The 14,704-nt window shown below is 35.8% G+C and overlaps 1 protein-coding gene across 1 annotated transcript in view; it reads left to right on the forward strand.

The window, feature by feature from the left end:
* The window catches only part of STAM (signal transducing adaptor molecule (SH3 domain and ITAM motif) 1), a gene marked incomplete at its 3' end in the record, with an annotated part of 16,100 nt that extends 1,702 nt beyond the window's left edge, over positions 1-14,398 (forward strand). Inside the window, exons 2-11 of the mRNA XM_009875796.1 lie at positions 4,636-4,711; positions 4,801-4,896; positions 5,418-5,564; positions 5,818-5,896; positions 7,734-7,926; positions 8,166-8,260; positions 9,465-9,553; positions 11,257-11,344; positions 13,904-13,958; positions 14,245-14,398. Of these exons, the coding sequence (XP_009874098.1) occupies positions 4,636-4,711; positions 4,801-4,896; positions 5,418-5,564; positions 5,818-5,896; positions 7,734-7,926; positions 8,166-8,260; positions 9,465-9,553; positions 11,257-11,344; positions 13,904-13,958; positions 14,245-14,398 (1,072 nt within the window). The remainder of the gene's footprint in view (positions 1-4,635; positions 4,712-4,800; positions 4,897-5,417; positions 5,565-5,817; positions 5,897-7,733; positions 7,927-8,165; positions 8,261-9,464; positions 9,554-11,256; positions 11,345-13,903; positions 13,959-14,244) is intronic.
* Positions 14,399-14,704: the final 306 nt, after the last annotated feature.

The following is a 14,704-nucleotide window of genomic DNA, read 5'->3' on the forward strand; positions in this document are numbered from 1 at the left end:
AAAAGCTTCTCTGAGAATGGCTTGGACTGCCTTGTAAGACTGCAGGAAACAGTGTGGGAGGCCAAACAGCAAATTCCCACCTGGGACTTTTATTCCAAAGGACAGGTTTGCAAATAAGCTTATTCCTTGGGATTAGAGATGGTCTGTAGAGGAGTACTTATAAATAGCATGGCATATTGAGACTTCTGTGCTGTTGTGTGTAACTGTAGGTAAGGTAACAGCTAGCAAGCTGTTAATAACGTTTCACATTAGTCTATATGTATAAAACTGCATTTCTACTCCTTGTTGAGCCACTCCTTGTTGAGCCTGTAACAATGACTATGTTATTGAAGCCTTCAGTATTCTATTTAATCACTGAAAGCATTTCCACAGGCAAAATTCGGTCTTGCAGCAATTTAGCCTGAACAGTGCTTAAATTCTTGTAGCTGCAAGGGACAGCTGCCTGGGAGGTCTTCTGGTAAAGTGCAGCTAAATTTCTCTGCGACAGTTGGAATTTCTGTTATGATTAGAGTTGTTTTTTTGTTGTTGCTTTACTAAAACAGTGGTTTTATCCTGGCTGTGGCTTGAAAATTTTTAATACTTACCCTGCTTGTAGTACCCCGCAAACGGACTTGTTGCTTAAATTCAGATTCTGTTAAAACTTGCTCATAGTGTGTTTTCTTTGTTTTGATGGATTATGTTATGCCATAGTAAGGTACAAAAAGACAAAGTTCCCCATGATGAAGTTTGAATCAGATATGCTACTCTGAAATTATCCTGCAGTTTTAAGTTTCTGAGGCAAGGATGCTAGTCTTCTTAAATGGGATCTGCTTCAGTCTTTTAACCAATTCTGGTCCAGTACAAGCTGTCTGTTACTGTTCTTGGCAGAAGTTTAGATTATAAAATCTTTGTTTTATGGGTTTTCTTTGTACCAGTCTGTAAGTTCCGTTGCATGCCTGCAGCATTTTAGTTGTAGATCATCTTACGCCTGAAGCCACAGTAGACTAGAGGGACTATTCTTCGTTAAGTGGCAGTTTTTGTCCCATGGCATTACGTGACCGATTGTCTCGTTTAGGTAGCCAACAACTTGTTTGCCTCCAGAGTAATTGTTGGAAACCTGTTATGCTACAAAGATACTATATTTTCTCTTAAGATAGATTAGTTACAGTTAAGTAACAGAGTTGCTACTGTTATTGTTTATGTAGAAAGCTTGGTTACCAAGAATCTCCAGTAGCTAAAATTTTTCTCTTTCTTCCTTTAATCCAATTAAACTTAGAATTCTCCACTGAATCTGTCTCTGACTATTTTCTTTCTTTCTTTTTTGAATTTCAGAATCTAACTGATTAAAGTTGATGCCAGAATTTTCATATAAAACACTGGAAGAGCAGTGTTTTTACTAATATGCCTTTTCTACAATGGCATTTACAAAGCATTGCCATATATCGTGTAGAATTAACTTGATAACTTTCTGTGAGTTTTGCATATCATGGTCTTACGATGTTCTAAAATTTGCCTTACTATGAGACAATCAACAAGTTTTTTTAATTAAGCAAGAAAAAAGGAAAATTAAAGGCCACATATGGTATATTTTAGCATGAAGCTTCCCGAGTCTGTTCAGTGCTAGTCGGTTCCTGAGTCTAATTCTGTTTGCATTTGACTTTGAGATGGTTGTAATTTTTGTATTAACTCCATGAGACCTGTCTGTATTTGTATTTGAAACTATTACAACTTCATTTTTTTCTCCAGAAAAGTTAACTTAATTAGAATGATGGCTGAAAAAAATTATGTCAGGGACTGGGAGAATGCACCAATGGTTGAGAAAATAGAAATAGTCATTGTAGCACTCGCTATTGTGGGTGGGGGTGTGTATTGAAAAATTGTCTTTGAGAAGTGTTTTATCTATATGGCTGCTTGTTTAACGTAGTCCTGATTCCTTATGGATTAATCACTACCTCAGTGAGTCAGTATTCTGGTTAGCTGATTCGTCTTTGATTGTTTTTGTACCTGTTCATACAAGAGAGAAAATTTTTTACTTGTTAGTCTTCCAAACCACCTTTAAAAAAATTGTTTTAATTTGAATTTTTTTCCCCCCTCGACTTATCCAATCTCGGTAGCATTTTGCATAGTCATTGCAGTGTATGAGTAACAGGCTGACCAGAAGGCTCTTCAACTAGCTTGTTTCTAAAGGAGCAAGGAGGAAAATTCAATCACCTCTCTCTTCCTGAGCCCCACAGTCAGTTACCTAAGACTATGGATGAACAATAAATTCCAGAAAATATGTATAATGTTTTGTGCAGAGCAGTATTTTAGATTCCAATTGCTGTTACTTTTAGTTTTGTTAGATAAAATATAATCAAATACAGTATTTTTTACTCTTTAAAAGTAAGACTGAAAGTTATTATGAATGTTTTCTGGATATCTTAGTATATAACCATAGCTTCTATTGTATTTTGGCCTATTTTCCTCTTAATGATTTGTTATTCCCACTCGCTGTGCTGATTCTGAAATTTTGCTTCTAGAACCATTGGAGCAGAACCGTGGCCCAATATTTGTATAGCATGGTCTGGAGAGATGCCTAATAAATGGATAGATTTCTGTTCTTGTGGGATGCATGCCTTACCTCTGATTTCTGCATAGTGCTCCTCATAATTAATAAACTAAATTGTATGATGAATTAATTTTAAATAAAAATAAGGTTTACAGTTTGGTCTAGAACAGAGATTCTTAGTCTGTGTGACTAAACGTTGGTAAGCCTTGACTGTTTTTTTTAGTGTAGATGTAATCAAAGGATTTTTATTAAAAAAACAACAACAAACAAAATATGTTTAAGCCTTTTTAAAGGTTAACACACAAATATTGGAAGTTTCTTTTAAATATATGACCAAATAAAAATAGATTTATTTATTTATTCATTCATTTATTCATTTATTTATGGCTTTTTTGTTGTACTGAGGTTTTTTTTTTCTTTTTTCTTCTCAAAATTGTACTTGATAAATGTGGAAGATTATTTGGCTTTGAGGCTTTCTTGTTACCTTATTACTTCGTAGTAAGACTTCAGATTCTTTAATAAAAAAAAAAATCTTAGCCTATTGGACCAGTTCCTTAACGGCTAAATGTTAGATCCTTTACCCTACCTTTATAAAAACTGGCTTAAAAATTAATGGACGTAGGCTTTTTTTGTGCTTGCACTCATCTCACATTGGTAGCCCTACTCATGAATTAATGGTTAAAAAAAGCAGTTGTTTCTGAAAATTATGGCATGTATTCTGTCTCAGTTAAAGTGAACATGTGAGAAGTCTTGGACAGAAGAAGGCCATAAGGCAAGCACTGCCTTTTATTGGTAGTAGTTGGTTATATGAAGGTATATACCAACTGACAGGTAGTCTTGCTGTGTGACAGTATTTTCTATAATTAGTACAACTAAATATGAGGTGGACTTTTCTGTAAAATGTAGGCATTGCCAAATATAGTATAGCTAAGCAGTGGTGCAATTTAAGTTTCATGTTAGTTCTTGGATATCGTTTCAATAGAAAAATAATTTTGCTTCCAAAAAGAAAGTTACTATAAATACTTCAGAAATGCATAAAATCTTTCAGTTTAAATTTACCTTCTCTTTTCCTCTTTTCCTACTTATCCTCTTTCAGGGTTATCTTTTCAGGGCTATTCAGTAGATAATGCGTGTACACCCATGATAATTGCTACCTCAGCCTCGCTCAGCCATTCATCACCTTTAGAAATGGAACAAAATAACAGAAAGTTATACAGGTTTTAACACGCTAAACTGTCTGAAACTTTCATTCAAATTCTTTCTTAAATTTCCTTTTCACATTATTTCTACCTACCACAACATAGGTAAGGCTGGAATTCTTTATTAAATTATTTTGAAACGTTGATGTAGAATGTCTAACAATTTAGTTTTTTTAGCACTTTTTGGTTCTTTGCGTATCTTCTTAAAAAATTTTATTCTGTAGTTTAAAAGACACTGAGGAACTTAGTGTTGATAATTTAAACAGGGTGTTGGAAATCAGTATGTAAGCAAATGTTTTTACTGCTCTGAAATACAGAGGAGTAGATGCATGGACCCCAGAGAATTACAGCTCCCTGATCGTAAGGGACTTTAGGCATTTCTGGAATGTTCGCAGTAATGCTGTATCACTACAAAAGTAGTGCAGTAATGCTGTATCACTGCTAACTTACTGGGAGATTTTGATAACTAAGAAAGCTAGCAATCCTACGGATAGAAATGGCTACAACTGTTAATGGTAGTGTGGTTTTTAATATTTTTAATGTCGCACTTATGGAATCATAGAATCATTCTGGTTGAAAAAGACCCTTGGGAGCATCGAGTCCAACCATTAACCCTACTCTACAAAGCTCACCCCTAAACCATATCCCCCAACACCACATCTAAATGACCTTTAAACACTTCCGGGGATGGTGGCTCAACCACCTCCCTGAGCAGCCTGTTCCAACGTCTGACTACTCTTTCTGTGAAAATTTTTTTCTTAATGTATTGTCTAAACCTACCCTGTTGCGGTTCTAAGCTACTAAATAGTTTGTCAACAATGTTGGGAAGAGCTTACTGTCTGTTGTGTCATGGAAGGAGTATATTCTATGGCATGATAACGTTTTTTAAATCTGACTTGTGTCTCTTAGGCCTAAGGACTGTCTCCGTTCTATTATGAAGAGAGTGAACCATAAAGATCCACATGTTGCTATGCAGGCATTAACAGTAAGTTCTTTTTAATGTAGTGCTTTTCCCTCCTGAAAAGTTATACTGCAAACAAAATCTTCTCTGAGTTTTAATCTTTCTTTCTTTAGCTTCTAGGAGCATGTGTATCAAACTGTGGTAAAATCTTTCATTTAGAAGTCTGTTCAAGAGATTTTGCTAGTGAAGTAAGCAACGTTTTGAATAAGGTAATATATTGCATTGATTCATACAATTCATAGAAAAATGAAACCAGACAGAGAATTGGGATAATCTGAAAGTGAAATGGAATCTACTTTCAGAAGACTGAAAATTTGGTGATGCGGGGAAGGATACGGGATTACTGGGAAGACTGTACCTGTGAGAAAGAACTTCCTGAATGCCACTTGACACTACAGTTACTTACGTATTCTGTTTGGGAGAGGTGAGGGTTCACGTTAAATAACAGCAAGGAAACACTAAATACAGATGTGGTGAAATGGAAATAATGCAGGGCTTTTATATAACCTTGATTTAGTTTCTTTTGGGCCTAATGCATATTTTACCAATATAAACACAACACTGGTACACCATTCTCCTTTTCTAATAAAAGTACCCCTTAGTAATACACTTGACTTCAAAATAAAGTGCCTATGTAGTTTATATATTGATAGTAACATGAAATATCCTGGAATTAAGGGATTAAGAACAGATGCCTACATTATTTAACTGGATTCTACTATTCTTGCAGGGTCATCCAAAAGTTTGTGAAAAGCTGAAAGCCCTCATGGTAGAGTGGACTGATGAATTCAAGAATGACCCACAGCTTAGTTTAATATCTGCTATGATAAAAAATCTGAAGGAGCAAGGAGTTACTTTCCCAGCTATTGGTTCGCAGGTATATTAACTTCTGTGGTTGTTTTTGAAGGGTATCATGAATTCTTTGTGGTCTTGAGTTCTGTAATGTGTTTGACAAGCAAAATGAAATCTTTCTTACCTTAAAACATTTCTTTGGGGGGTGAAATGCTCAGATTTACTGAAGATTTTTATGTTGCAGATGAATACGAATAAAATTGGTGAACTTAATGCATTGTCAATATTTTGTTGAATTCATTTTTACATCTTTTACTTTTGGCTAGGCTGCTGAACAGGCAAAAGCAAGTCCAGCTCTAGTTGCCAAAGATCCTGGTGCAGCAGCCAACAAGAAGGAAGAGGAGGATTTAGCTAAAGGTGCGTGCATTTACTTGCTGACCTGATGGATACATTAGTAAATATCAAATGAAGCAGGAACAAATACTTTTTTCCTTCCTCTATATGAATAGTATATGGATTGTGGTTATGATCTCTGTTCCTTTCTTTTTTCACATTTCCTGGAGGGCTAGAAATTAAAACTCTTATGTGGGTAAAATACATGAAAAATTCCTGATTTTTATTATTTTTTTCTTCTCCTCTTGCCAAACTGAAACAACACAGTAAAAAAAAAAATCTGTAAAATCTCATGTCAAGGACGTGCTCTGCTATGGAAATGTTTGACACAAGTTCTGTTCTTCCTGGGACAGATGAACCACATGCATTTGCAATTTAAACTTTTGATGGAAGGAGATAATATGGATTATAGTATTAGTTGCATGCAAATTATTTAGAGTGTATTACTTTAAACTTTTATTCCTTTGAGTATTGCTCCTATATTATACTTTAAGGCTTTGATGGCTCAAAGCTTAATTGACTCTTAAATGTCTCACTGCAGTCTCAGTAAATAAAACTAGGATCGTGTCTTTTGATTTACTGTTGTACTAAACTATATTTAAAGGTCATTTAATGATCTTGTACCAGACATGTGTGAAGAGTTATTCTTAGAGTGGTTTGATGTTTATGGTCTAGATACTGTTTTTTGCTTCAGCAATGTCAAGGCATCAGATGTTAGCCTGTGTATGTGGTATGGCTTTAGGCTTAAGGTTGTAATAGTGCCTGTTCGCTGTATGAGTGAAGTTTTTGTTCTAGTAGTTGGTGGATCTTTGCAGTTTTGATAGAATTTTTTTATGTTTAGCTTTGATTTAATTAGATTGCCATCAGCCCAGCTGTATATATTACTAATGGTTTCTTCAACAACAGACCTACCTAAGCCTACTTTTAAAGGGATCTATGTCTCAAAAGTTCATATTCTGCATGAATTCTCTAATGTTTATTCTCTTATTTTGTGTCCCTCTCTGTCCCTTCTTAAACACAATCACTTTTTTTTTTCCTCCCTAAACTTGAACGAGTTTAATATGAATGAAACTTTTCTGTTTAGTCAAGTTTGGCTAAAAATGACCAAGAAATGTAAAATTATTCAAGCAATGATAGGAAGAGAAAAAGAATGTACAAAATATTGCTTGTCTAAGCAAAAATGTTTTTCTTCATTATGAATTAAGGAGGCACTTTTTCACTGTGAGGGTGACTAAACACTGGCACAAGTTACCCATGCAGGGTGTGGAGTCACCATCCTTGGGGATATCCAGAAGTCATCTGTACATAGTCCTGGGCAGCCGGCTCTAGGTCACCTCGCTTGAGCCAGGGATTAGACAAGATGACCTCTAGAGGTGTTTTCCAGCCTCAACCAATCTGTACAATTCTCTGGTTCTGTGAATCCAGGTTAAAGACTCTCTTGATCTAACAGAGAAACAGTGTGTACCTGAACAACTGTATCTTTTTTAATGTTTCAAGAGGTCTAGATAAGTTCAGCATCACATGTACGCTAGTAAGAGGGTAAATAGTTTAAATCTTTTCAAGGTAATAGCGGTAATATAATAATAAAAAAATGGATGACTTCACTGAGTTACCCTGTTTGTGTTTAAGTGCTGTTTATTCATCATGTCCATGTTGAAAGCCTTGATAATCTATTAGCAAAATTGTACTATCTAGTTGTAAAACATATTTATGGTTTTTTTTATCATAGTTCTAAGTGAAAGGGAGAAGTTGATTATGATGCAACAGTGTGGAATTATACTAAAAATTTTCACAGAGTTAAATTCTCATATTCAACCCAATTTTATAGGGAGTTTTCATGTGAATAACTTTTCTTTTGTAGCTATTGAACTGTCACTAAAAGAACAAAGGCAACAGCAAACAACACTTTCCAGTTTGTACCCGAGCACCTCAAGCCTTTTAACAAACCACAAACATGAGGGCCGAAAGGTTCGTGCAATCTATGATTTTGAGGCTGCTGAAGACAACGAATTAACTTTTAAAGCTGGGGAGCTTATAACTATCCTTGATGACAGGTAATTTATATAGAATGGCTACTAGAATTATATTGGACTATAAAAATCAGTGGGGAATAATAATATGTTCTATGTAGAAGCATACATTAGAAAGCAATTTCAATAAAATATATTTACATATAAAAATACTTTGTTTAGTTACATCCTAGATTTTTTTTATGTACGAATGTAATTGCGTAAAGATTCTTATATAAAGGTTTCTGCATATGTACTTAGAACTGGTTTTTTTCAATCTGTAGTGATCCAAACTGGTGGAAAGGTGAAACTCATCAAGGTATAGGATTGTTTCCATCTAATTTTGTAACAGCTGATCTTTCTGCTGAGCCAGAAATGCGTAAGTAATGTTACATTTATGTGTATATGCTAAGACTTTCCAGGTGTCAAGGGCTATTGCTGTAGCGATTTACTTTCCCTATTTCCTTTCCCTTATGACAGAATTCTAATGTGATACTCAAAGTAAAACCAAGGAGCCCTTGTTGTGCTCTCGCAAGCATTCATATCGTTGTGCCAGACCAAGGCTATGCAAGGTGACATCTGCTGAAAAATATGACGCTGTCTGCCACTGGCTTTGTCCATAGCATCTTTGAGACTCATTTAACAACTCCATTGACACCTAGATAAATGTAGGCAACAGCAGGTTTTTTTCCAAATTGCATTTTTGTCTTGTTGCAGTGGTACATATCTAACTGAGGGAAAACTGAAGGCTCCTGGGCAGATAGGAGTCAAAGACAGATTGTACCACCATTCAAACAATTCAAGAAACCTACATACTGTCGGTATATATGTGGGCATCATGGAAGGAGGTGTTTTTTTTCCTGCACGCATTTTCTTCTTTTATCTATTTCAGTCTAACCTATTCTAAATATTAAATATTAGGCAAGGTTTTAAGAGTCTAGAACTGATTTCTGTAAATCTGATGGGTTTGCAAAATTAATCTCTTGTGATCTCAATGAGTGAATGAAAGCTGTCGGCAGAATTATGTGCTGAAGGAGTCATCTGTTTAAGACTAACTAGTAAGAGTATTATGTGGCAGGTTTTTTGTTGTGGCCTCTGCTATGAAGGAGTGAGATGCTTTTGCAGGTACTAGCCGATGGAGAAGGAATAGCAAAATTTGTGAACTTTAGATTGTGTACTTTGCTCTGGAGAAAAGAAAGCTCCAGTTTGTCTTCAATGGTTTTACCAGTTTTCTCAAACCAGACTCATAGCTCTGTTGCTTCCAATCGCTCCATCTTAGTCTGTTTTGTCCTAACTTATTAATTAGTAAGTTAAATGCAGGGAGACTACAATAAAGACATTTATTTACTAAAACACGTTTCTTTTGACCTTGTGTGAACTGATACAAAAGCAATTTACAGAACCGTTTAAAAAAATTTAAGTCTTTGGAGATTTTTTTGGCCTTTGAATGTCATCAGAGTACTAATTTTCACAGCAGATGTTTCAAATGTAAAGATTAGACAACATGCTAGCTGTATAACATCTATCTCATTGTTTTGTTTGTTTTTATAAAATAAAATAAACTCTGCCTGTTTATCTTACAGTGAAAGCTGAGAAGAAAACAGTGCAGTTCAGTGATGAAGTTCAAGTAGAGACAATAGAACCTGAGCCTGAACCAGTTTATATTGATGAAGTAAGCACAATAAAAGTACCAATTGTCAACTGCTGGTACATTTAGATATGTGGTGTTTAATCCTTTCATCCTGTACTTCAAAACCAATTTGAAATACCAGGAGAATGTAATCAAAAGAAAATGGGAAGGGAAAGTTGATTTAACTAAAAAAAAATAGAAATGCAGTATTCTAATTTGTTCGTGTGTCTTGAAATTCTTAGGAATTTCTGAAACTCAATTTGGAAACTGCATTCCATGTAGGGCTGTACTGCAGGGTTGCAGGCTAGAAGCCTGGTGTAGAGTGAGATGCATTTTCTTTCAAGTTTTGCTTTAAGTGCTTCAGCATACCTCAGAGATACCCATCCTGAATGCTGTCTTAGATTTATTTCCAGTATAACCACCATTGTCTTCCCTCAGTCTGAAAGATCTCTTTCCTTTTCTGAAAACTGTGAGCTTTTTGTTTCTTTGTAAGTGATATTTAGTAAGATTCACACAATCTCAGTGTAGTGATTCTGTGAGGTTCCCAGGAACTCTCAGCCCAGGAACTTTTTTCCCTGGCCTTCCTCCCTCCACTCCTCCCCTCTACCTCCCAAGAGGCTTAGAATTGTTCACTTCAGAATTTTTCCGTTTCTTTCACATGACCTTCCATATCTTTCTCAACTGGGATTCTGTCATTGTTTTTTGAAAGGAAGAATCTGTTACTGCCTTCCTACCTTCCTATGTAACTCCTGCCTCAAAAACTCTTCCTCCCAAGAGATAGTAGTTGGTAATCTGCTGAAATAGCTTATCTCAGGCTTGCTTGAGGTGCCTTCCAGCTTTTGTTTTCTATGATTCCACATTAGTTCATGTTTTAGTGTCTTGTTTTGTTTTTGGAGTTACTATAGTATAATTTTTAAGGAACTAGTTAATTTGGCTTCTTCCTGCCTTTACCGGAGTGAAGGAGGAAAACCATGGGTTTAGTTTCTACTTTGATACAACCTATATAACTCTGGTCTGTTAAAGGCTGTTTATTTGATAACACTCAGCTAAAAATTGATTTTTAATGGCCTATCTGTAATGTTTGGTTAAGAAATATAGTTCACTCCTTAAAGTGAACATACTTTTCAAAGAGTTTATGCCTGTTAATTTTCTACTCTTTGGTATTTTTGTGAATGCGTTGCACTTAAACTGGTTAATCAATGGCGACTTATTGCAAAGTCAACCATGCAACCTCTCCAAACATCATCTTAAAGAAACCCTTTCATGTCTATTAGTAATGTCATTGCTTATGTACTGATAGGCCTTATACACTTACAAAATGCAGCACAATTTTTTCAGCAAATTTTTTTTTTTTAAAGTATCCATTTATTTTAAAGTGCTCGCTCAATGTACTCTGTCAAAATATTTCCAATAATCCCACTAGGTGGTGGTATTGCACAGGTAATAACTAGACTGGAAAAATAGGAACAGCTCAGAAAATACTGTTTAGAAGGACTTTTAGGAATAAAGGGGTGCTCTGCACAATCCACTTACTACTGATATTTATCACTTGGCGTTTCCTTTTTCAAATATCTTCATTCCTGTAAAGCAGCTTGTATGATTTGTGTTTTCTTAAATTTAGTCTAGGTGGTTGCCAAGTCCCAAAAGATCCAAATGGCTGTTCTAAATAGCTACTTTATTTAACTATCCTGAAAGTATTAATTCTAGCCCTGACATAGGCCTTGATTATACGATTTGTGTTCTAGGATAAAATGGACCAACTGTTGCAGATGTTACAAAGTGCAGATCCATCTGATGACCAGCCCGACCTCCCAGAACTGCTTCATCTTGAGGGTAAGAAAACTATTTTGAAGTGTATCAGCTTCATGGGCACACCACAAGCATGCCAGAGAAAAGTCCCTGATTTCTTCTCACTTCATGTTTCCCACATCTAAGAGACCAAAGTGCAAAATTTTAACTTAAAACTCATCTTTCAGGAAAACTATATTCCATATTCTTTTCCTTTCCAAGAACCAGGAATACTTAGTTCAGTCTTATTAATATTTTTTTTCCCTTCATAGAGTAGCACAGCATGAGTTGCAAAAGGAGCTTAAGGAAGATTCCATGAAAGGAAGCAGAAATACTGCTGAGACTGAGAATAGACCTGTGGGTGTCCACATGCTCTTCACTGGCATGTGTTTTTCTGTAAGACTTTAAAATTAACAAATACCTTTTAGAGTGCTACAAATTAGACTAGTCCCTTAGACTCAAATTGAGTCCTTTAGACTCAAATTGTTCAGACTGCCTCTTCAGAGAGGCATTATATATCATTCTGCCTGTGTTGATAGATGCACCACAATTTTTTGGAAGGGAACTTTGGAGAAGGAAGTGAAGAAACTTACTGGTTATGAAACAGAACACTGGCTTAAATTGACCAGACTTTTTAAAGAAAACAGCAGATTCCAGATCTATCTGAAAGTTAATTAGGTAAAAGTTCACAGGCTTGTAAGCTTTTGCATATCTGCTATCTTTCCACACCTATTTGGTTCATCATACCTGTAAATGAATCCCGGTTTAGGAACTGCACGTCACTGACATGTCTGCACGTATTCTAGTTGCACTAAAGCTAAAGGGGATTAACAAGAAACATGAATGGTTTTATTCTTTCAAGTACCAAATACAGCTGCAGAGGCTGTTGTCTAAGAAGCAGATTGCCTGTACTTGGTTGAGGACAGAGGCAAAGAAGTTAAAGGTATGCTTGTCAGCCAACCTCCAGGTATGGCTTGCATTAGGTTCTCCTTTCAAAACACATTGTGAGATCATTGATGCTGAATTTAGTAGTAAACCGTGGGACTCCTCCTAGAACCTGAAAGCTGTAGTGTAATCAGATGATTGCCCCCCCAGCCACCTACAAGAGCACGTGCCAAATGTATGGCTGCGTGTAGTTCTACAATGCCATATTCAAGACTCTTCTTGCTCTACACTCAAATAGACCTTGAGTAGCTACTATTTTTGGCATAGGTTCTGGAATTTTATTATAGCTATGTGTTGGATTTTGGGTTCCTCCCAGTGGTGGCAGGTGCTGGTCAACATTTGCTTCATCTGCCATCCAGATGTCCAGTCACTAAGTCTTTAAATTGGAGAGCTCATCCCTGCACCTCCAGGAGCCCAGGGTTTGTGGTTGGTGGCAGTCCTCGTGTTACCGTACTGGCATCTAAGCAATCTTTGCCATGCCTTTTACCACACTTTGTGTTATACATAAAAACAGGAGGAATTTACACCAGGTTTTACATCTTGTCCCAGCATTTCCACTGAGGTATTACTGATCCCAGGTTCAAAGAAGCAGATGGGTGCCTTTCATACAACTCCTCTTTCACGTGGAGTTGCCTTCAGGGAACACATCAGTGATACCCTTTCACCCACCGTGGCCCAGAGACTTTCAGGACCTTCTGTGTGTTTAATTTGGGAAAACTGAGAGTGAAGAGAGTGTTCCAGAGCTGCTTATAATGCATTTAGGTCGTCTTTGATGCTAGAAACTTTTTTTTCTGACAGTTTGAATGTTGAGTTGTTCTTAGGATTAAACACGTCTCTTGATTAGTAAATAATTCATTACTTGGATAAGTGGACAAATTTTGCATTCTGGAGTAGTATTAGACTCTAGTATCTCCTTTCAGCTTCCTAGTCTGTTTATTTCACATTTGACAAACTCTGACTTTCTGTTAGTGAACTGTGGTTTGCTTGGCAGTTACATAAAACTCGTGTTCTTGCACTGAAGTTGACGGGGGATGCTTTTAAAATTTATTTTAATGCTTTTCCATTCTACTTCTGGTAACTTTTTGTGTTGTTTTGTGCACATTTTAATGGTTTGAGAAAGTTTACCCCCAATTAGGATTCTAATGAGATAGCAATGTTCTTATTAGCATCTTGACATCTTTGAGTCATTGCAACCTGTCTTCCCTTTCATTGGTTTCACAGATAGCCTTGTAATAATGTTAGCTGAGCACATGATCTTGGTTACTGTGGCACTTTTTCTACCTTGTAGTAGAGATCATCTTTGAGATTCACCTGAACTTTTTTATGCAAAATAGTTTCAGCTTTACGCTATCTGGATGTTAAATGTATTTGTTTTGCTGTATTTTTATTTTCTTTTTAAAATGTAGTTTTTGAACTGTACCACTACTGAAAACTTCGACTGGATCTTATTCTAAAATTGTTTGTGACATTACCTCTGTTACTATAACTTCTTTGGTATACAGATTTTAGTAATGATATAAAAAAAAAAAAAAGGAGATAAATAAACAGTTTGACTAGCAGCTACAAATTTCTATCTGATATTTTTTTAAAGCTGCTTTCTGACTTCATAGTATGGAAATCTCTTTTATTCTGATGTATTTTCATGTCTTTCTATTCTAGCAATGTGCCACCAGATGGGACCTCTCATAGATGAAAAGTTGGAAGATATAGACAGGTAAAAATAGTCATGTGTTTTGACTCAAATTCAGATTAATTCTTAGACATACCAGAAAAAAGAAAATAGATGTATTTCTTAGTAGCCCCTCATCTGGGAGGGGGTCCCAAGGGCTTTTTCCTTAGTCATGTAATATTGTGTAGTGTTGAACCATTTGACATTCTGGCACTTCTTAGGCACCACTTCTTAGGCATTAACGATATGTTGCTTATCACACCTCGTGAAAGTTTCCTGTATTGTGTGTTCTGTAAATTGTAGAATAAACTGTAAAATACATTTTTTTTAGGAAACATTCGGAACTTTCAGAGCTCAATGTAAAAGCAATGGAGGCTCTTTCCTTGTATAACAAATTGATGAATGAAGACCCAATGTATTCCATGTATGCGAAACTACAAAACCAACAGTATTATATGCAGTCTTCTGGGGTTTCTGGCTCTCAGGTATGTACGTAACCTTTCATAGCCAGTGATGTTATCGAGTACACACTGAACTATGGCTGATGTCTTAAATTATTAGTGTTAAACAGTTTTTCGCAGGACCTAACTTTTTTACAAAACTTACTCAAATATTTTTTACCATATACTTTTCTAAATTACTGCAATAGAGATATTCTCATATATAAAGCATGATGGATGATGTTGATTTCAAGTAATAATTTATTACTTATTGCTGCCCTTCTGTTCCCACCTCCTTTGCCACCTGACTTAGAAACCTCTTTTTATGATCATTTTTACCTTAATGCTAGG

This window comes from Apaloderma vittatum, unplaced genomic scaffold (genome assembly GCF_000703405.1).
Source record: "Apaloderma vittatum isolate BGI_N311 unplaced genomic scaffold, ASM70340v1 scaffold45118, whole genome shotgun sequence".
In the NCBI taxonomy this organism is placed as follows: Eukaryota; Metazoa; Chordata; class Aves; order Trogoniformes; family Trogonidae; genus Apaloderma; species Apaloderma vittatum.